The sequence below is a fragment of the Sceloporus occidentalis genome, unplaced genomic scaffold (genome assembly GCF_023333645.1).
Source record: "Sceloporus occidentalis isolate IW3139 unplaced genomic scaffold, rSceOcc1.0.p SCAF_9, whole genome shotgun sequence".
NCBI classification, from domain to species: domain Eukaryota; kingdom Metazoa; phylum Chordata; class Lepidosauria; order Squamata; family Phrynosomatidae; genus Sceloporus; species Sceloporus occidentalis.
Genome location: NW_028316989.1, coordinates 2352865 through 2376313, shown reverse-complemented (window position 1 = coordinate 2376313; position 23449 = coordinate 2352865). Strand labels below are relative to the sequence as shown.

The 23449-nt window shown below is 45.5% G+C and overlaps 1 protein-coding gene across 2 annotated transcripts in view; it reads left to right on the top strand.

Moving 5' to 3' along the window:
* The window catches only part of FAM178B (family with sequence similarity 178 member B), a 120135-nt gene that overhangs the window by 14501 nt on the left and 82185 nt on the right, over window positions 1–23449 (top strand). For both annotated transcript variants that reach the window (XM_089537701.1, XM_089537702.1), the window contains exons 7-9: window positions 2764–2869; window positions 10118–10199; window positions 21446–21578. In XM_089537701.1, the coding sequence (XP_089393827.1) occupies window positions 2764–2869; window positions 10118–10199; window positions 21446–21578 (321 nt within the window). The remainder of the gene's footprint in view (window positions 1–2763; window positions 2870–10117; window positions 10200–21445; window positions 21579–23449) is intronic.

Genomic DNA, 23449 nt, shown 5'->3' with positions numbered 1-23449 from the left:
CCGCAAACCCCCGGGCGGGCATTTCAGCCAAAGCACTCAGCCCAATGAGGAATGACTCACCAGACCGGAAGCGAGGCACAAGGAGTCCCTGTCTGGGTGACCAACTCCTCTGCCTTTGGGCCATTAAGTGGAAGGTTGCAGCTGGTTGACCCTGTAATGGCTGATACCCGGCAGAATTTGTCTGACTACTTGTCTGGGCAAAAATAAATGTAATATTTTAAGAGCAGTGGAGCCCCTTTTGAACATCCTCTCCCTCTCTCCAGTGCCATAGTCTGGATCCAGGGCAAGACCTCAACATCCAGTCTTGCAAATTCAGGACAGAAGGAAAGTAAATTGCAGCCAGTTAGTACTGGCTAGTGTCTGAGACCTCCATTCATTCTGTTGTTCTTGCAGGCCCCTTTTCACCCATGGATGGCTTGGCACTGGTGACCGCAGGTTGCATTCTTACCACTTTGAGTTGCCCTAGCTTTCTCTCTTCCCCAGTCCTCCTAATTCTTGTACATTCTTGCAGTGAAGAAAGAAATATGTTTGCGTTTCACTTTTGCTTGTGCGAGTCTGAATGCAAACTCTGCCTTTCCGAAAATCAACTCTTTCTTCTTGCGAGCCAGCACCGGGAGCACTTTTCCTCGACCAAATTTGTAGCAGATCCTGCTGAGGAGAAATTCATCAAATTGCCCAGACGCAGCCAGGGAGCGGAATGACAGCCTTGAGGCCCAGGGGGGAAGCATCACTTCGGATCATTATGTTCCAAGCAGCTTAAATATATTTTGTCCCAGAAAAATATGGCATCAAATGCTCAGGGAAGGTTTATTTAAAAAGAGTTGCTTTCAGCAGGGCTGCCGGGTGTCTTTTAAAATTGTGTTTTCTCTTTAATGCACAGGACTCCTTCTTGCATCTTTTATTTTCACTTACTGAGCTTGTATAGAAATAATGCACAGAAGAAGCCGTCAGCTTGTTTTTGTTCTGTTCTGGGGTTGTTTTTTTGTTTACTTCGACGGAAGAACAGAACAAAAATTCACAGGGGCCGTTCTTGCTCCGGGAAAGGCCAAGGAAAAGGTTTCCACTGAAAGCTAAGAGTGTTGAATGGTGAAGTCTTCAAATCAAAAAGACTTCATAGGTTGGAATCCTGTTGGCATCTGAGGCATACATACGTTCCCCTATAGTAGTGGCTGGATGTTTTTGTCTTATGTGGACTGTCCACATTCAATTCATGGATGTGCATGTGCATCTGACGTCTTGGTCCAGTTGTGCAACGTTGCTATTCAAGGGGGTGGGGGTGCCTTTGTGCCTGGACAGGTGGTACCATTGGACACAGAAACGTGTTTGAAATTGTGCATGTGTGTTGCACTTGGGTGCCTGTTAATGGAGACATGTTGCAAGTGGATGCACATGTGTGTTGAGAGCAGTGATACCTAACTGGGCCAAAAATCCAGAAGTTTTGGTGTAAAGCAAAGTTTTAACTTGGAGTCAGAATGAGACTGGGGGCATTGCCCCTTGGACCCCCCCCCCCAAAGATCCATAGGTAAGCCTACTAAGCTGGTCCTGGTTGCAACACCAGTAGCATCCTTGGTTCCCAGAAAGTGTAGAAGCAAGACCTCCTCTAATATTGGGAGTAATATATAACTTGTGTAGCTACATCCAAAAAATAAACTAGACTGAGTGCACCATCAAGCTTCTTGATTAAGGATTCAGACCCAGGCCTTCCCTGGTCCATGCTTGGCATTTTTTCCTGAGCATCTAAATAAATCAAGGATTCATCCTTGGGCCCTTTTGTGGAGTTCTCTGTATCTAAGCATAGGATTTGCCAGACCATGCAGCCTTGCCAATTGGTTTCCAATCTGTCTGTAGGTTGATTTCACTGGCTTTGATGTGGGTCCCATATGGAGACCTTCCAGCCACATTTTTTCAGTTAGATCTGACAACAACTAAGGTTTAAAAAACAAAACAAAACCAAAACGAACCCTGAACTTTTTCACTGTAGTGTGGACTCTCAGTATGGCTACCTGTGTGTTTGCTTCCAGCTTGGTCCCAGCAGGATTTTTAATTTTTGTCATGGCCACTGGCAGCTGTTAGGGTTGTGAATTCACTCACGGGTTTAGTCCGGATTTTAGAAGAGACGGACTCCTGTATAATCTATTCTAATATCTTTGTCTGGATGGAGATCAGGCTGATTGGTCTATAGTTACCTGGATCTCCTTTCTTGTTCTCATCTCTTTCTTTTACAAAACCTTAACGTTTCTACCTGCTAAATCCTTGGGTGGTATAAATAATTGTTCCCCCGTACAGTCAACTCTCCACATCTGGGGCTTTGACTTTTGCAGATTTGATTGATATGTTCTCTAGGTCCCTCAGCATGACTCTGTGGCCAGTTTTTGCCAGATGTTCCTCTGGAGGACCTAGACATTCTTAGAGAGAACACTTCTCTAGGCATTTATAGGTTCTTCAGCACAATTGTGTGGTCAACTTCTGGTAGATGTTGACCATACAGTTGCACTGGAGGACCTAGAAATTTCTAGCAAGAACACCTCTCTAGGCATTTGTAGGCCTTCCAGCACAATTCTATGGTCAATGTCTGGCAGAAGTTGACCATACAGTTGCGCTGGAGGACCTAGAGATTCCTAAAGATGTGTTCTTTCAGGGTTTTTTTTAAAAGTGTTTCTTTATTTCTGTTTTTTACAGTTTTACAGGGGTCCTGCATCCCAAATGCCAGTGAATTTGGGGGGGGCAACTGTATTTCCTCTGACTCCTCTTTTGTGTCTCCAGTTCCCAGTTCCCCCGCCAGCTGGCACTCCTCCATGATGGCCTCATCAGCTCCTTGTACCGGGGCCAGTCCAGGTGTCCCCATGCCGTCCTGCGTTGGCTGTTCCAGGTAAGCCATTCCAGTTGCTTGCAGATAGAATGCCTTGCCATTAGATGGCAACAGTGCACAAAGCATGAGTGAGATGGTCTCTGTCTAGGGTGGCCAGATGTCCTAACCACAAAGGAGGACAAGGCACAGCAAAATGTTAAGACATTAAAGGAGAATGCTGTTCTTGTAGTTAGCTGCCCCTGAGTTGGCTCCGACTCATGGCAACCCTGTGGATGAGACATCTCCAAGAATCCCTCTCCTCCACTGCATTCTTGCCCAGATCCTGGAAGCCCTTGCCCATAATAACCTCCCTGATCGAGTCTATCCATCTGGTTTGTGGTCTTCCTCTTTTTCTTCTACCCGCCACCTTTCCTAGCATTATTGCTATTTCTAGTGATCCATGTCTTGATCCATGGCCAAAGTAAGATACTCTCACCTTGATCTTATCTTCCAAGGAGAGCCCTGGTCTGATGTGTTCAAGGATACATTTGTTTGTCTTCTTGGCTGTCCATGGGATCCTAAGCACTCTTCTCCAGCACCACATTTCGAATGAGTTGGTTTTCTTTCTGTCTGCTTCCTTCACTGTCCATCTCTCACATCCATACATGGTAATTGGGAATACAGTGGTCAGATTGGCATGTGTTAGTGTGTCCCAGATACCTTCCAGTGCACTCTGTCCATTGCAGTTTCCTCTCTGTACAGACTGAAACCTGTCTGCAAAGGTACAGACCAGACTCTGTACATTGGAGAGAAAAATGGGCTTGTCATTACGTATATGCCTTCAGGTTGTTTCCGACTTAGGGCGACCCTATCATGGGTTTTCTTGGCAAGATTTGTTCAGAGAGGCTTTGCCGTTGCTATCTTCTGAGGTTGTGAGAGCATGACTTGCCCAAGGTCACCCAATGGGTTTCATGGCCAAGCTGGGATTCAAATCCTGGTTTCTAAAGTCATATTCCAACACTCAAGTCACTACACTATGCTTGCTCTTTCTTGCCACCTTGCATAGTACTCTAGCAGTGACTGTTTACATTTTGGGCTGTCCAACAAAGTTGCTAACTTTTCTCCTGTGCTTTTAAGCAGCTCCGTTGCCAACAGAAATCCACAAAGGGAATTTTTGTCATCTGTTTAGGCCAATGCGGCATTGCAGAAAGCTCCACCGGTTGAATGTTCTCTTTGCCTTTAGCAGATGTAGTAGAAGGCATTCTGCTCTGTTGAGATAGCAGCACAGCAGTCAGGTTCCAGGACAGGCTGTCATCATAAAGCGGCTCTCGCGGCTTTGCAAGGCTTTACCTGTTTTGCAAATTTGATGAACGCAATAAAATAAAACAAGAAGATTGACATCTCTTTTTGGAGCAGCGGGGCTGCTCTGAAGCACTCTTGCTGGGTTCAAAGCACAGCCATTTCTCTTCTGCTGTTGAGTCCCAGGAGGAGGAAGAAAAAGGAACATGGAAATCTGAAGCAGAAATTGACTGCGCACAGTATGGAAGGGCCAGACATTGTAAAGTCATCACACACAGTTCCTCTCTGGTCCATCCCTTGTGGTGTTTTTGCACTTAAAACAACAACTTTTGTGGGGAAGGGAGGAGATGAATTACAGTGTTTGTGGTTCCCTTTCCTTTTGCAAAATTTGGAGGGTCTAAGGTAGAACAGAAGAAAAAGACAGTCATGGGATCCTGGGATTAGTTCTTGATGTCTTCTCCCTTCAAGGGGCCTTAGCTGCAGAAGGAAAGGACTCAGAAACCCATTGTTGTCTTGATATTTTGGAGTGCAACTCCCATCATTTGCCAGCAGTACAGAAACCTGGTAAAATGTCAGAACGTACACAAGTGACTTCTTCTGACCCTCTTGCACAGTCTTCCCCACTCCGCCACCTTGTACATGTGTTGGACTACATCCCCCATGGTTTCCGACCAAGGTAGTAGCACCATCCTGCGGGTGATGGGAGCTGTAGTCCAGTACATGTAGAGGATACCAAGTTGAAGAAGGTTGCTCTAACATTGCTGAAGTTGTCAAAGGGGGAGCCATTTTAGCCTTTCCCAGCAGATCAGCAAAGACTTGGGGAGAAGCTAAGTGGCTTAGAGAGTTGGGTATGTTTAGCCTGGAGCAGAGAAGACTGAGAGGTGACATGATAGCCATCTTTAAATGTCCAAAGGGATACCATGTACAAGATGGAGTGAGCTCCAGAGACTAGAATGTAAAACAGTGGATTCAAATTGCAAGAAAAGAAATTCCACCTAAACATTAGGGAGAACTAATTTACTGTAATTGCTGTTCAACAGTGGAATATTCTGCCTTTTACAGTGGTGGACTCTTCTTCTTTGAAGGTCTTTAACCAGAGGTTGGATAGATGTCTTTCAAAAGTGTTTTAGTTGTGTATTCTTGCATGGCTGGGCATGTTGCTCTTCAGTACAAAGCTTGCGCAATAGGAGCATAATGTAACTGTTGGATATGTATGCTATGCTGGTGCAATGTAAGATCTCACCAAGCTCTCCTGGAAGCCTTCTATTCATAAATCATAATATGTTGGAATTGACTTGGTGGCATATAAAGCAATGACAACGACCATTTGCTATGCCACCTGAAGCAGCAAAATGTCTTAGTCCGGTCCTGTTTTTCCCCCGAGGGTGGGTTGTGGATGGGTGAGCTAATGGCAAAAGCAAAGAGGACTTATTTACTTTGCAAAAGTTGTTGTTGTTGTTGTGTACCTTCAAGTCGTTTCCAACTTATGGTGACCGTAAGGCAAACCTATCATGGGATTTTCTTGGCAAGATTGGTCCAGAGGAGGTTTGCCATTGCCTTCATCTGAGGCTGAGAGAGTGTGACTTGCCCAAGGCCCACCCAGTGGGTTTCAGGACCGAGCTGGGAATCAGTCTCCAGAGTTGTAGTCTGCCACAGAGACCACTATGCCACGCTGACTCTCTTTGCAAAGGTTAGCTCCTGTAACCACCCACATGTACTTCCCAGTGCATCCACCAACGTCTGGCTCACTTCCAGTTCTCTCTGGCTGGGGATGATCTCTTAACAATATTGTACACCTCCCTTTCCTTCCTGCCTCACGTCCCACCAGATAATAATGCCGTGCATTTACAGAGTCCTCTTCCTTCCTCTCCCAGCACTTTAGCATACTCTGATTCTTTCCTCTCTCACTCACTTTGTGCACTCCAGGGATCCGGGCAAGTTGCATTTTTTGATTATAATTCCTTTCATCAGCATGGGAGACTGTGGCACATGGCTCATTGTGTCATGCTGGTAGAAGGAAACCTTATAAAAGCAGCAGCCATGGATGGTGGAAGAAGGAAAAGGAGGGAAGAAGGGGGATTGACCCATTCCAGACTGGGACTTTTGGGGGTCGACGTACCCCTGAAATCATCTGGCAAAACTGGGCCACCAAGATTCCTATGTAGTTGAGCCTCCTCTGCAATAATCAATCAGAAGTGTATTAAATGGTCAAGTACTGAAAAGAAAACATGGAAGCCTATCCAAGGGTAACTGTGTTGGCCATGTAGCAAAGTACAATAACATCCAAAATCCACAAAATAGCAATAACATTTTTGGGCCAACCAAAATGTACAAAATGCATGTTGCAAGCTTTGCAACGATGGATTGAAAGCTTGCAACGTGTATTTTGTGCATTTCGGTTGGCCCCAAAAAGATGTTTCGTGGATTTTGGAAGTTATTGTACTAAGAACTATGAAGAATGCAATTGGCCTTGAGCCCTCCCAGGAATAATAAAGGTTCCCTGCTATTTCCTGTCTTACTCCCAAATCAGTGCAGATTAACCATGAATCAAAACTCAGTTTCACTTTACACTCGAGAGGCTCCCTGTGAGAAAGTATGCTTTCTAGCCCTTTCATCAGGGGTGGAAATCATGAAACTCTTGAAGTGAACTACAACTCCCAGTATTGGAATTGAACTACAATTCCCAGCATTCCGCATTATTGCGATGCTGGGCATGGGCTGATGGTAGTTGTCATCCAGCAACATCTGAAGGTGTCGCCGATTCCACCCCTTGCCTTAGAGTTAATGTATTTATTTACTTCGTAATTGCTCACAAATGTCCATGGCCAGGTATAGTCCAGTTAAGGGAAATTAGATCTGCTGACACCTGTCATGTGAAATATCTAAACACGCTCCTATGGCAAAATAAAAATACAAAATCACCCCAAACAGCAGGCCCTTGGTATCTGCTAGGGTTTGGTTTTAGCCCCCCCCCCCCCCCCCCCCCCCCGTGGATACCAAAATCTGTGGTGTGCTCAAATCCCATTATATACAATGATATAGTAAAATAGTGTCTCTTGTATAAAATGGCAAAATCATGGCTTGCTTTTTGGAATTGCAATATTTGCAAGACATGGATATTTGAATCCATGGATGCAGAATCTGTGGATGCAAAGGGTGGACTATATATGGTGAAAAATAGAGGGAAACTAAGTATTAAATGTGGAGGAAAACTTTGATGGAGGGGGTGTGCTAAATCTTCCTCCCCCCCAATATCTCCAGAAGCGATAATAGCACAGGGCTCAGAGGATTATACTATGTGTTCTTCCTCAGTGCTTGACATCTCTGGCGTGTTTCTTCTCATACTCTGCTTCTTGCAGTTATAAGTAATAATTCCTGTAATGTGTTTGGTGGGCAAGTAGCTTTTTTTAAGTTCAGCGCGTAGGAGTAATTTATGTGGCTGCTGTGGGTTCATACATCTTAATCCAGAAGGGGCTGCAACCATGATCTTGTTTCACCTACACGACTCCAGGCAGAAAAATGCCCCTGCTGATCCCATGTATTGAGACTATTAAACCTTAATGGCTCAAGAGGTGAAGCACTGCACACAAGCGAGCATTTTCCTCCTTGGACAGATCAGTGCGAAAGGCTCAAGGTCTTGGGACCAGCCTTTGGATACCTGCCTCCCACATTGGAAGAAGTGGCAAAAAGTGAGCAACCATATGTCCCGACACACTCATTTTTCACTGCTCTGTCGGATCAAGGAGCCTGCTAAAAATAATGAGTCGATGTAACCTGAAGCTGTATCCACACTGCAGAAATTATCCAGATTGACCCCACTTCAACTGCCCTAACTCAATGCTATGGAATTCTGGGAACTGTGGTTTTGTGAGGCACCAGAGCATTCTGACAGAGAAGGTGTCTTCTTCCTCTTCCTCTTCTTCCTTCTCTGTTCTGTTTCCTCTTCCTTTCTTCCTCTTCTTCTTCTTTTTCCTCCTTCACTTCATTTTTCTCTTCTTCCTCTCTTCCTTTTTTCTTCTTCTTTCTCTTTCTCTTCCTTTTCCTCTTCTTCCTCTTCCTTCTCCACATCCTTCCTCTCTTCCTTTTTCCTCTTCTTCCTCCTCCTCCACTACCTTTTCCTCATCTTCCTGTTCCCTTTCTTCTTCCTCCTCTTCTTTTTTCTCTTCTTTCTCCTCCTCTTCCTTTTCCTCTTTCCTCCTTGTTGCCATTCTTCCTCTCTGTCTTTTTCTTCTTTCTCTGTGAGTTTTCCTCTTCTTCCTCTCTTCCCTTTCCTCTTCCTCCTCCTCCTCCTCTTCTTCTTCCTCTTCCACTACTTTTTCTTCTTCCTCCTCTCTTCTTCTTCTTCTTTTCCTTTTTTTCATCTTCTTTTTCTTCTTTCTCTTCCTCCTCTTCTTCTCCTTCTTACACTAAAACAGACTGCTCCTTTTTGGAAAACTGCTAACATGATGGTGATGGGAGCAGGGCAATCTTTCACTCTGCAGACCAGGTTGGCAACCTTAACCGCATCGTGCCAGCAACCTGGCACACTCACCCACATATAAATAAGGAAAGGAAGGATTTAGAGCTGCTAAAAGGCTGCTGCCATAGGCTTCCAAGTAATTGGCCATAAGGACACAATCCACCCTTCTCCCTAACCTGGCCTTTCTCTGCCGCCCCCTCTATTGAGTTTTAAAATGGAGCTTCCTAATTGTCGCAAGGCAGCAACATAGAAAAAGGCGCCCAGGTACTAAATTGCAGGTTAGGAGCTGAGCTGGCAGCCAAATAGCAGGCCCCCCGGACGAAAAACCCAGCAAAGTGGCGTCTAATGAGCCTGGCCAGATGTGCTTCCCCATAGCAATGTGAACCCAAGCGCAAGGATTTGTGTGTGTGTGTGTTTTGGGATGTGTGCGACATAGAAAGGAGCCTCTGCTTTCCTCCCCACCCACATCAGAGGTTTAAATGGTGTTTTGATAAACCTGACAGGTTGGGTGAGGGGAGAAGAAAAATTCAGAGCAGAGACAGCAGGCAGGTAAAAAGGAAAAGGGTCAACAGCAAAGGCAGCCTGAAGAGAAACCACAGAGGAGCTGGATGTGTTTTTATCGCCTCCGGCAGTATATTTCAAGAATAGGGGAGCAAAGAAGTCCCAGACTGTCTCCATTATACATGTTGCAACTTGTATAATATACTTTTGGGTTGGCCTGATAAAGATATCAATGTCTTGTGGATTTTGGATGATAGTGTACATTGCTATCTCGCCAACAAGGCTGCCTCTGGATATATCTTCTCCATTCTCCCTGCGAATTCAATGTGGCTCTTATGTCGAAGAAGGACATGGGTACCACAAAGTGTGGCATATCCCTGCTCCTCTCATTGTCCCCAAATATAAATTCTTGTCTATCTGGAAACTATTTCTTTCTGTCCTAGCATGTGGGTTTCCTCTCTGATCCATTGCTTGGCAACATCCGAATTAATCTGTGAACAGGCTCCATTGGGAAGTCTTAAAAGATGATGAGAAAGAGAAGTGCTGCTTCTGGTTAGTGGTGGCTGATGGATCTCATGTTGGCAGGTTGTTGAATAGGTTCTGGATTTTAATCCAGTCTCCCCAAGGTGCTAAACCTATTTGGAGAGAAGGTTTAGACTGGAATCCAGAGTGGGTTTATAGTCCCAATGGCATAGGAGCCACCAGTTACCATCGCTTCCAGTTTCTGGTCAGGGTTCTTGAGAATGGCAGCCATCGAGCAAAGGCTGTGTTCAGCATATATGTAGCCCTTCTTCAGTATTCAGCAGTACTTCCCTTAATGTTATTTTAGAAATCTGAACCATAGCCCTTTAAGGTAGGCCAGTACTGTTACCATATTGTTGCAGAAGTGGTGGAGCTCAAGACTGGCAGGGAGCAGTTCTGTCTAATATTTCCTACTAGTTAGTGAATGGCTGGCATGGGATTTGAACCCCAGGGATCTCTTTGCACACAGTTTGTGCTCTGAGCTACCAGGAGATCAAGGAGCTCAACTGTTTTTCCCTTGCTGACTGTACTCTCCTTTTCTCTTGCAGCTGATAACTTTGAACCCGGACGTTTCGGCAGATGCTTTCCAAGCCCTCTGGGAAATCAGCACTCATCAGATTGCCTCTGCTGGTTAGTGTGAAGGGTCCTGTGAAGGGGTGGCCCAGTAAAAGAGGGAAAAGGGAGAGCTTGTACCTGTAAAAGGGGCACACATGCATCCTGTGTGGGATCTAGGGACTCCATGGTTTAGTCTATGATTCTATGGATTCCTGCATTGCCAAGGGGTTGACTAGAACGGTGCTTGGGGGTCCCTTCCAACTCTGTGATTCTGTCTCGGGTGTTATGTGTCATCAAACTTGGGATCTCGCATGTCGTCCAGAATCCTGTTGGTGACATAGGTAGGTGTGCACATGTGGAGTTTCTTTATTCGGACAATGCAGAATGGATGTGTATGCAGCTGGAAGTGGTGAGCATGGAGTTCCATAGGTGGAACCATTACAGATGTGTAATAACGCACCCAGACTATTATGTTGGTGCACTTTGCACATGTGTTTTGTGCAGTGAGCCGACAGACGTGCACATGAACTGTTCCTCATACGTTACACTACAACAGTATTCACTATAGGGATTGCATAGTGCTAGTGCTCCTTTGGCAGCTGCTTACCCTATGCTGAGCCGATGTTGAATCTCGACTATAGGATATGCTCAGGAGGAAGCCAACATCAGTCCCAGTTCTCTCCTGGTGGGATTGCCTGTATGAGAGACAACTTAAGCATATGGGTAGGACACCCTCCCTTCCAATAAGAAACTTTGCTTGTTTTGGCAAAACTTTTGGCTACTCTCCCATTCCCCCCAATGTTTTCATTGGAGTGGCAAACGTCCGAATCCAGGTCAGAGATTCACTGCAGATGAAATGTATTGGCAACCACACTGGATTTAAGGAAATCTAGGAAGGTGTAGCATTTCGTGCAAGAGACTGCACGCACCAGAAGGCTGAAATTACAGGGAATTGTGGGTTGGTTTTTGGTGCCTGTGCAGGCAGTCACAGACAAGGCAGATTTCTGACGGAGCTTTAGAAGTTCTGTGTTTTCTCTCTCCTCTTCTGTTTCCAGGGAATTTGCTTACTCTAGAGAGCGTCTCATCTGCGCTCTCCCCCTTTTCTGCTTCCCTTCCAAGCTTTGAGGGGGTAAAAGAAAAAACAAAACAGAGCAGAACTTCAAACAGAAATAGACATCTAAGCTGGCACCAGACACTGAGGGAGGAGGAATCTTAATCTTCGGTTTGCTACCTCCTCATCTTCTTCTCAGTGGCAATTAAATGTGGTGCAGCAAACAAAGATTAGGATTCCAGGTGAGGAAGGAACAGCAGGAGCCCAAAAGGGTCTAAATACCTGAGATTTGGGTGCTGAGTAGCGGGACGTGAGACAGAAAGAAGAAAAGCAAAAAGAAGACTCGGGTGGCATCATAAATATTTATCTTAGCAGGGTTGTGGAAGGTTCAGCTCACATGCCACATGCCTGAATACTTTTTTATGGTCCCTGACATCCTCCAGGATACCCCAGCTCCCGATCTTTCCCCAATTTTGGAAATTAAGAGGCTACATTTTATTCCCAGATCACCTAACATGCCAAGTAAGGCCACAAAATGAAGTACCAGTCATTTTGCTTCTCTTTATTGTTCCCCCCCGACCAGCAGAAATACCTCCACCCCGACACAAATAGAAATGTGGAGACATTACAGAAAATTTTATTGGGGGAGAATATTCATGGGGGGCAAAGCCCTAATTTTGTTTCCTCCTATATCTAAATCCTTGCATTCAAGCAAGTGTGGGATTTTCAACAAGTAAGACAGCATGCCTGTTGCGCATAGTGTGCATATTAGTATCTCTGACCGAGTTCCTGGATACAGAGACGCAGCATCAAGTTCCACCCCGGCAGAAGTATGCTCCCCTTCCACTAAACTCCCCTTCCTCCTGTGGGAGCCTACCCTTGGTAGCCATTTAGTGGCCAGTGGAGAGCAAGAAGCATCAGAGAAGCATGATGTAGTGAGATGCAGAACCACAATGTCATCAAGGAGCTCAAGAGTCCAAGAGATGCCAGAGGATGCCTTTTCACTCTGTCTCTGGCTACAGGGACATAGCCAGCCTCTTCTCCAGTGGCCCCTGCTCCCCACAGACCCCTAAATAGCTCTGTACTTTGGGCCCCTGTGGAAGGAAAGTGAATCTTGAGGGAGCAGATGGCGATTGCACAAGTGAAGTGGCGAAATCTTCCCTCGACAACAACCATAACAAGATATACTTGGGCATAAGTTGGACTGATGCCTGCGTGTGTCGCTAACAGGATGCCAGGCTGTATTTCAGGCTCTCCAACAGATACCAGAGACCGTTGAATGAATTCATCAGATGTAAATAATGATTGTTAATTACACGTTTAATTGGCTTAGTTGCACAACAGCTTGCACACCACCCGCACCGTCACTGTTCCTGCTGGATGCTCAGGACACGTAGCCACAGAATGCATCGGTCTACGTTGGGAGGGGAAAGCAGTTGATATTTGTGGCATTTCTTCCCTGAATTACTGCAAGTCCCAGTGAAAGACACAGAGAGAGAGAGAGAGCTCTCCCCATGCCTTTACTGAAATGAGAATCGCAGGCCTGCTTGGAAGAAACTACCAGTAACACATGATCTTCTAAAGTTGGTTTAAATCTGCTGTGCAGACATGTGCTTTCACCAGCAGAAGGTATAGATAACCTCATCTACCTTGCAGTGCTTATCTCTTGATGCGACGCCCAGTGCCTGGCCCCAGACTTACTTTGGAAAGTGAATTTTTGGGGGGAGAAAACTGGTGAACTCAGCCTGATAGGTCAGGCTGATGCTTTGGCAGAACTTGACAGCATCCTCCGCTTGGCCTGTTCTCACTTTCTTTGATGCCTGCTGTCATCGGCCCTTCCCCAGAGCCAAGCAAAGGCTGCACTGCTTTCCTTCAAGCCCAAGGATGAAGGCTGTAACCCTTCTCTTCCCCTTTGAGCCGCCCTCCTTGCAGTAGGATCTGGTCTCCCGCCTCTGCCTGCAGCTAGAGGTAAACCTGCCCCCTACAAAGACGTCTGGATTACAGAACAGCCTTTGTGTTCAATCAGCCTCTGGCTCAGCAGCTGCCCGCAGGGGAAAGCAAGGCTTGGGCTTGGGTTTTAATGATGTGTCAGGGCCTCTCCCGGCCTCCTCCATCCCCGTCTCCCCCCATCCCCGCAGAGAGAACAGCCGGGGCTTCTGTGCAGCTGCTTTTAAAGGATGGCCTGATGCAGAAAAGGCAGGGCAGAGAGCCTCTTTGTCCAGCTCGGCTGCCTGCTTGTGGGGTGTGACAGATGCTGGTGGTGCGTCACCTCTCTGAGTCGCTTTGGGCAAAGGAAAGCAAATGGGTTTATTAAGAGTGCGGCCAACACTAGGCTCTTCACCTGTCCTGTGGGACTGACCTCAGCCTGGCTTTGGCGATGACATTTCACAGCTTGGGCCAAGTGCAAGGCATTAGGCTTGACTCTCTGCCAATACTTTGGGCAAATGGCCAGCTTTTTGAAGAGGATGGTGGAGATGGTGATGATAGTGCAACAGCTGCAGAAGATGGCAAATGCAGAGAGAGGAGGCGGAGGTGGAAGAGGAGGACAAATTGGCTTGGGCATATACATCTATTCATCCTTTATCTTATAAAAACAACCAGGGACAGGAGGTGTAACCATGTTAAGTCTGTTGAAGCAAAGACGCCAGAGTCTTGTGACACCTTAAAGACTGACAAGTATTCTTTTGGTGTAATACTTTTGCTTACAAAAATAAAACGATCTGCAAGTGTTTTGTTCAAAAAGACAAGATTGCTCCAGATTGGTGTGTGTTAGTGATGCACAGATATATCCAATGGGTTTCCATGGCCAAGCGAGGATTCAAACACTGATCTCCAGAGTCATAGTCCAACGCTCAAACCTTTGCATCATGCTAGCTCTCTCATCCATTCATGTGTGTCACTAACTCAGATGATGAGGCTTTTGGCTACCTTGAAAGGGTACCTTTGAATTAAATGCAGCATGGACACTTTTCATCCATCCTGACTGTGAAGCCTGTCAACACTTGCAGTCTTCTTGTTGCTCCCCTCCTTCTGTTGTTTCTCCATGTCGATGGGAGATAGCTCAAAGCAGTCCAGCTGGAATGAAAAAGAATAAGGTCTGTCTGTATCTTCAAACACTCAAATGCTCTGTGTAGACCAAGCACGATTGTATCCAAGGTGGATTGCTCCAGTTCGTTGGTAGTGCGCTGTGGGGAGCATGCAACCACTGAGAACATTAGAAACAAGCAAACCCAAGGAGCCTGAGGCCAAAGTTATCAACAGCTAGATTTATAGAGAAATCACTGTGGGGAGCAGACTTCTCTCCTTCCCATTTCTCCATTTATCTATCCCCTTTTGCCTCTGGATTGGCAACTGGGCTAAGAGTGGGAAAGATTTTTATCAGCTTTGCTCAGATCTGGAACTTGAGGTCTCTTCAGAAGAGAAGGTAGAGGTGGACCTCCATCAGATGTCCGCCTTGACAGTGATCTTCAAGAATACTTCAGTTACAGAACTAGAGAGCTTTCTAATTTGGTTTTCTGACTGGTTCTCAGACCCCAAGCTCTGTCTCCTCCAGGGCTGCAGGAGAGAAAAGATGGTGCACCACACAAAAACTTAAAAGCCACTGATGAAATACTTGCCTGGAGACATACATGTCTTCTTGGGAGGAGAAAGATACAGTTGGCCCTCTGCATCCACAGATTCTTTATCCATGGATTCAACCATCCACGGCATGAAAATATATTTTTTTAAATGTATACATTCCCAAAAGCAAACCTTGATTTGCCATTTTATTGAAGGGACACCAGTTTACTATGCCACTGTATTTAATAGGGCTTGAGCATCCATGGATTTTGGTATCCATGGGGAATTCTGAACCAAACCCCAGTGGATACCAAGGGCCCACTGTACTTATGTAAGCTCTTTTCATGTGCTTCCATATTGCTTTCTTGAGAAGGAGAAATGGGACAGTTTTTGACTCCTGATTCCTGCAACAAGAAGACTCCATCTTTCCTTTGCAGCTCATCCCAATGCATATCCTTGCTTTCCTAACAGTTTTCTTTTCCTTTTCAGGCTCATATATATATCCTTGCTACCTCATTCCCCTCCACTCCCATTTTGTTGCTGTTGTTGCTCAGAATGGACCCTTTTCTCTCTTCCAGCACACTTTCGATGGAAGGAGAAAATGAGCCACAGAAAAGAGCCTTCCTTTTCTCGCCATTTGTGGAGCTGGGGAAACAAAAATCACTTCCAGCAGAGCACACTGGCTTTCCCACTGATGCCACCAGTGGAGCGTATATTTTCTGACATGCAGGAACTGGGAGGGTTGGAGAGTCCAAAAAAGCATGGAACCAGGAGAGAAAGGGAGAGAGTGGCAAGGCCTCACGCAGCTCTAGAGAGGAAAGGGAACATCTGGCGTGAATCAGCACTAGGGAGGTAGAAGAGCAAAGAACACAAAAGGGTTTGGGAGAGGATTTGGAGAAGGTCAAAGGCTGGGATTTGGACAGTAGGGGGAGGGCAAGGGAAGGGAAGGGAAGGGAAGGGTGGGACGTGAGGTTTGGGGCAGCAAAAAAAACACTGCGGCCACTTCCTTCCTCCTCAGCATGTGTGGGCCAGATGATGCCCAGGTGGTGGGAGTGAACAACCATGTCCTCAGCGGCGTGGAGTGAGGGACATGGCCCTTTGGCTACTGCTGAATTTCTGCACTCCTAAGGGACCTTCCTTAATGGTCCATTTATACCGAGAGCTATAAAATAAGCAAAGGAAGATGTAGAATATGCTGCCTCTCCCTCGTATGCTTCAAAGTGCCTTTGTGTGATTTGGGTTTTTTGTTTTGTTTTGTTTTAGGCCCCTGAGAAAGGAAGCACAAGTCCCTCACTCCCATTCTTGTTCAAAGCAGAAATTTCCCATCTTCGCTGCCTGGAACATTTACGTTTCCCTTGAGCTTGGCCATCTCCTGAGTGGGAAAGGCAAGGGGCCCTTCCGCACTGCGTGGTTAAAGCACTATGATTCCATTCTTAACTGCTGTGGCAACAGCCTGCGGAATCCTGGGATTTGCAGTTTGGAGGAGAGGTGCTTAGAATTAACCAGAGAATTCTAGTGCCTTGGCAAATTGTACACTGATAAGCAGTATAGAAATGAACTTGCTATTGCTATTGCAGCCATAGCGGTTAAAGTGGAATCATAGTGTTATAAGTGTGTAGTGTGAAACAGTGCAAGGAAACATCTCTTCTGAATGAGCCAAAGGGGATAGAAAGCACTGGGTACACAGTAGTACTGCTTCCTATTTCACCTCCATTCATGCCATGTTCAGAACTGCTGTGGGATGTGAGAATTTCAAATGTGCAAATGAACAAGGGGTGAAGCACAATGGGACCTTCTGTCCAGACCTCATTGAAACAGGGCATCTCCTGTTCAGTTCAATGGGGGTCTGTCCCACCAACTTCATAGTTGGATTGTGACCATTGACCATGATGGTAGTGGTGGGGTTCTGGGAATTCACATCCAAACTGTCCTCCCTATCTGAGGAAGTATTAAATCTATGAACTATCATGCTGCCAACTTCTTTCTTTCAGATAGTCTCAAAGGTACTACAAGATCTCCCTACACACCTTTTCCAAGTTTGTGTTACAGTGCTCTCCACAAGTTGTTTTTGACTCTGTTTCTCATTCTTTGGTGCCCATAAGCTCCTGCTCTTTCATACATATCTATACCAGTAATGTTTCAACGGCGAGAGAAAAGTTGTCCTTCTTACCATAGGACCACATTGGGAAAACCACAAGCTAGTTTAGAAAAAACCTTTGGGAGAATCTTAGTGCAGATCCAAGGAATTGCTACAAAAATCCCTATCTCAGAGCTGTATTTCAAGACCTCATATTTGCTGCCAGAGATACATCAGCCTCCTATAGCCTCCCAAGAGAGATGGCCTGCTCTGGTTAGAGTTGTGTGGGTGGACACTTGGACTCATCCATCAGATGTGAATGTAGCTGAGAGACCATTTGATGGCTTTATCAGGAGGAGAAGAAGGGACTTGGCTTTCTATCCGGCTCCTGTTCTTTGGTTTTGAGAAAACAGCTTCCTTTCCTCCAGCATATTGGGAGGAGTGGGCACGCTTACCAGGCTCTGCTCCTTTTCTGGCTTTCATAAACTTCACCATGGGGCTATTGCTCTTGCATCGAATGAGGAACAGTGGCAATAAACATTTGGAAAATAATGGCTTAGCACAGCTGGGGAAGCCATTAGAGCCAGCCAGCGCGCTTCAGCTCAGAGCCACCCATGTGGCTTGCAAGTTGGCTCCATGCGGATGTCAAGGCCCGAGGCAAACTCGAGGTGTAATTTTGGGGCACAAATTAAGATGACGTACCGTCCCCAATACGTCGATCGATCCATCGTAGGGCCTTATTTGGCCATAGTCCAGCTCCCTACAGCGCAGAAGCAAAATTCCTCAAATGTGGTGGTGCTGCTGAGGTACTTTGCTGCTCACAGGCTTTTCAGAAGGTTCATCATAGGAGGCAGCCATCTTCTCAAAGATGCTACTACTTTAGAAGACTACGTGGTGCTTCTCTATCTCTAGAAGTTGCAAGCCGCACATGTTGCCTGCTGGTTCCAATTTTCTAATCGGATTGTACAGTCCGTCCTCCATACCCACAGATTTTTTTATCCATGGATTCAAATATGCACAGCTTGAAAATATTCCAAAAATATAAAAACCTTGTTTTTTTCATTTTATACAAAGGACACCTGTGTTTAATTTTTGTCCCAGTTTGTTGAGGTTGCTTCTAAGCATCTGTCTAGGGCAGAATATACCCTGAAAAACCCTTTAAAAGGGAAATTGGAAGTGATTTCCATTTGTATCTCTGCTTTTGAAGACCCCCCCCCCTTTCCTCCAAGTTGAAATCACATCAAAGGGGGTCAAAAAGGTTAAACTGCCCCCCAGCAACCAGAGGGCATAGGGGTCTTTTTCAGGTATTAAAAAATGGGGGACATATGGGGATTGCATCTCTGTCAGGTCTAATGGGGCCATGTGCAGCCCCTAGAATTGGATGAAATGGAAGAGTTCGCATTCTTCTAGGTTCAGCTTCCTTACTGTAGTTTCTAAATTAGTACATCTCTCCTGAGACCCCTCCAGATGTGTCCTACTGCAACATCCATTATCCCCAAATCAGCATTGATCATGCAGACCAGGGATAACTGATGCTGTTGTTCAAACTTTCTGGAGGTTATCTAGCGGGAGAAGGGTGGTTTCTGTTTCTAGCACATGTCTTTGTAAATACAGGCACACTGTGGCACCAAGCCGTGTTCAGGCTGCCACTTCCCATCCTGATGCATGTACATTTTGACCTTTGGATAACATGTTATAGGGCAATTTATGTTTCTCCTGCAACCCCCCCCCCCCCCCAAATATATCTTACCAAAAGAACAAATGTTGTTTGGCTTTCCAGTATAAATGGAGAGCAGGCTAACACAGAGTAGATAAATAAAGTATCAGGCAGGTAGAGCAGAGCTTTCAGCAAAGTGTAGTAATAGAGGGCAGTGACCCTCCTTGCAGAAACAGGGATATTGCTAATATGCCCCTATTTCCCTCCCTGATATATTGGAAGATATGGAAGGTGAAACTGAGGTTTGAAGTTGATGTATGTCTTATGTGCTCCACAAAACCTTATCACTTCAGTGCCATTTTAACCATCCAGGCCTCCCTCAGGGATCTTGGGTATTGTTATTCCGATCAGTGAAGTATGGAGAATGGTTCCTTAATGATCCCTAGCACAGCGTCAGTCATATAGGACCAATTTTTCAGCTTCTCTTGTTGTTGCTGTTCTGGGAAGAAGGTGTGCCTTTTAAAAGCAATCTGCATTGTAGATATGCCCTTAGTCAAATGAAGTGTCAAAAAAGGAAAATGGAAAAGAGGAAGGAAGGAAGGAAGGAAGGAGAGAGAGAGAGAGAGAGAGAGAAGTGAAACTGTATTAAAAATTTCTTTGGAGTATGAGTGTGCATGCATGCCTTCAAGTCACCTGTCAACTTATGGCGACCCCAATGATTTCCTTGGGTTTTCTTAGACAAGGGATACTCAGAGACGGGTTTGCCAGTTCCTTGGTCTGAAATATAACCAACGGCACGTGCTATTCTTTGGTGGTCTCTCATCCAAGTACTAATCAAGTCTGACTCTGCTTAGCTTCCAAGATCAGATGGGATCTGGCGCCTTTACGGTACTTAGGCATCTCACATCACCATCTAGATAGCTTGGCGACCTGGGAGTTGTCAACCCAAAAAGGAAATTTTCCAAGTGCCGAATAAACTCTTTCCTTCTTAGGCCTCATTCCCACTACCTTTTAATCCGTATCGCAAATCAGTTTGAACTAGTTTAAATGACCACAGTTCACACTTGAATTGAATTGCTGAAGCAATTCGGAGAGGGGGGGCATGCACTAGACGGATTTAACCCGCGTCTTTTTGACACTGATTTTTCCCCCACGTCTTTTTGGATAAACCGATTCTGCGCAAATGTGAACCTGATGCGGATCAGAATCGATTTAAATTTGCCCTTTGGCGGCTGGAGGGGGTCCATTTTGAATCGATTTGTTCGTCAATGTGAACCACAAGTAAGTTATTTTATTTTATTGTGCAGCAAGAAAATGCAGTTGGGGCAAATGTAGCGTGAACCACGCTCCGCTGCCAAACTGATCCATCGATTTGGATCACAAAGCTGTTTATTTGTAAGTGGGAATCCGACCTTATAGGTTCTTTGGGTGAGCTATACTCGAGAGGGCAAGAGGGTCCTCCACACCGGACTCATCTCTGCACAAATGCCCATCATCCTGCAAATCGGCCCTGTCTCCTCTCAAAGCACCAGCGCCTCCCGGTCCAGCCATCTGCCTCGCAGACCCACAGCTGGGACAACCGTGTCTCCTACATCTGGCTCCGTCACTCCTTGATCTCTTTCCTTTGTGCCAAGCCTCCCACTCACACCACAGCACACAAGGGCTCTTTTGTGTGCATGCACAACCATGGCAGGTCTCCCTCCCGTCCTCTGCGCTCTCTCCACATCCCCAGTTGCAACACACCCTGTCTTTGCCGAAACACTCTCACTGCCTTTCTTTGCAGCCGACTCACAACCAAATTGCTCGGGACACGGCCCAGCCAGGCGTCAGGTAATTGTGAGGTGAAGAGGGAAAAGCCTGTCTTCTTCCAAAACAGAGTTTCCTTTCCCTCTCCTAAGTTGTAATTAGGGGAGCAGTTCAGCTTTCTTTTTTCAGTGCAACAACAGCTGCAAATGGCTTACAAAGAAGGCTGTGGTTTTGGCTGGCAATCAAGATAGACAATTATGAGATGTGAGCAGGATTTGAGTCACTCTCTCAGCCCACCCGCTTATCTGTTTGCACACCAGAAGAGCAGAAGGATGGACCCAGGGGACCCCCCGATCTTGTGTGTGCAAAGTGTTGTGTCTGTCTTTCCTTGAGGTCATCCAGTTGCATGGCTGCAGTTCAATGAGCCACTGGTCAATGGCTAATCAGGATGGGAAATATTCATTTGCAGATTGAGTTTCCCTTATCCAAAACGCTTGGGGCTAGAAGCGTTTTGGATTTGGGAATATTTGCAAATGCATAATGAGGTATCTCAGAGATTTACCGACTTGCAGACCGTATTCTGCAATAGCGGCTGAGGACCTTGAATACAAAATTCCCAGTACTTTTGACAAATGGCCATTTGCAACACTCTTTTGAGGAAAGTCTCAGCAGCTGAACCAGAGTAAACGTGATGCAAGTTTGTATGGCAGATCTGGCCGCAAAGAGGTGCCCTCGGCAGTGTTTCCTGTGATGTCTAGGAATAAATTGCAAAGACGTTTGACCTCCCCTGGCTTGTCACTTGAAACGCCATGTCAGAGTGCTTATTCACAAGTGGATTTAGGGTGCTTCAAAATGAGGCACTGATTGTGAAATTGCCCAGCCCTGTTCACATAATTTTAAAGATGCACATGTCCAGATACTGCTACCTTTTTGTTCATAACCTTCCAATGTTTTCTTCTGGTTTTTTTTTTCTTGTTTGCTACTACATACACATACACATTTAGTAAGTAACAATGAAAGAGCTGCACAGTGTGTTATCATGGAAGGTCTAGAAGCCTTCATCTGGAGGAATACCTACTACCAGATGGGCTAAGTACTCCAGCCTGCTTAAAATGCTCTGGACCAGTAAGCTTTTCCAGTACTCTATTAGCACAAGGGAATGGATATTAAGATGTGTTCCTGCCTACTGCAGTCTGGTGGTCTCAAAACCCTTTTCTTCTTACCCACAGATAAAACCAGCACAGCTCTTTGGTGCCCAGAGCTGAAAGACATCACCCAAGTCTTCTGCAATTTAGGAGCCTCTACCACTGGCTTGTACCCAGCTGGGCTTTTCCATGCAGAATTCAGCTCTAAAAACATGGAGTGAGTGTCATTTTTATCTTTCTGGAGCAGGCCTGAGTTTAATCCTCTTCTGTCTTTCCAATGTATAAATGTTTGTTGATCTGCAGTAGGGATCCAGGGAAGCACAGGCTCTGGGGCTGAATCTCATTCTCCTGAGGTTTCCAGTTCATCCCTCTGTGCATCCCTAGATAGCCATGTCCCAGGGCCAATTTCCCAGATTTTATCCAAATTTTGCTCCCCATTCTAAAGGTTGAAATGTCTTGCCTAAGGCTGAGAGTGAATTTGAACTGTGCAGTTATAGCCAGTTTAATTGCCGCATCTCTGTTCTACAGAACCCTATGATCTGTAGTTTAGGTGAGGACTTTCTAATTGCCTCTTGGGCACACTGCAGAAATGATCCAGCTTGACACCTCTTTAACTGCCATGGCTCAGTGCTATGGAATTCTGGGAATTGTAGTTTTGTCAGAGAGCTCTGGTGCCACAACAAACTACAGTTCTCAGAATTGAGAAAGTCCTTTCATGCATTCTCAAAGGGTGGTAACCTGGTTACCTGTTACCTGGTTGCTTGACAAGCAACACCCTTTGGCAACCTCTCTCATAAAAGTCTGGACATGATTCCCTTTGTGTTCAACTGTGTTTCGGGGTAACTAGCCACTTCTTTTTCCTGAGAGTGTCCCTGGGTTTTAACAACTCTTTGGCAGGCAGGCACAACATGGCCTTCTTCATGATGGAAATAACCGAGCGTATGAAATTTGGCCAATGCCGACGAGGAAGAATGTCTTTGCACCTTGCTTTGTTTTGCTGAGTACAGCAATCTCTGCTGGTTTGTTCATATTTAAGATAGGAAAAACAACAACATGAGGTTGACAAAACTGTGTGGTAGAGAAAGCAAAACTGTCACGTTTCCCCATCCTTGGCCTGTAAATCTTTAGAGGATACTGCAGGAAAATAAATCTGCAGATAGGAAGGTGAAGCCGACAAAGGAACAAATTGAATCTAATCCAAGGTAGCAGGACCTGGATTTTTGTTTCTTTGTTTCAGTAATTGTCTACACCTTCACAGGTTGTTTTCTGCAGGGCATTTCTAACCCTGCTCCAGCCAAAAATCGGTTGGGCCATTGGGAATAGTATAAACTTGTCCTTGCTTCAGAATTGGTTTGTGCTACCTGCTACCAGAGGCATTATATGGATAATATACAGGTGTGTCAATATCTGTGGACAGTGTGTTGTGACATATCTGTGCTCCTTTACAAAAGAAAACTTTTATCAAATGTGTAATTAGACCACAGGAATGGTTGGGCAAAGGGATGGGTTTCCTTGTGCAGATGAAATGTCATAAATAGAGACTAAGGTTATTCAGATGATGAAAATAATCCAGGATGAATCCAGGTTGAATCTTTGTTGTTCACATTCTTCCTGAAGGCACCCGATTATGCTTTTTTTGGGGGGGGCTACCCAAAAAAACCATGATCGATATCGAGTTTCCCCCCCAAGTTTTTCTAAAAGATTCGCATCGTCGGCAACGTGAATGGCAACTGATGGGATAATTCGGGATTGAACTCTGCATGCCTTGAATGTGTTTTGAATTCATTTGGATCGGCGACTCCATTTTTATGGCACGTGAGCAACCAAGCTCGAAGAGATGTGATTCCAATCAAAAAAATAACGTGTACTCCTTAGAGAAGCATCTCTTCGAAAGTATTTTAATGCTACTAATTTTAATGTTTTCAAAAAAAAAACCCCTTATTTCCACCGCTTATATTCTATGGCCAGCATAACCTTTCCAGGGACTGCTGGTTTTTGTTGGTGCTGCCACTATGTCCGCCTCTTCTTCTCCTTCCTCTTCCTTCTCTTTTTCCTTCAGTCCTTACCTTATTGCAAGGTGAAAACATT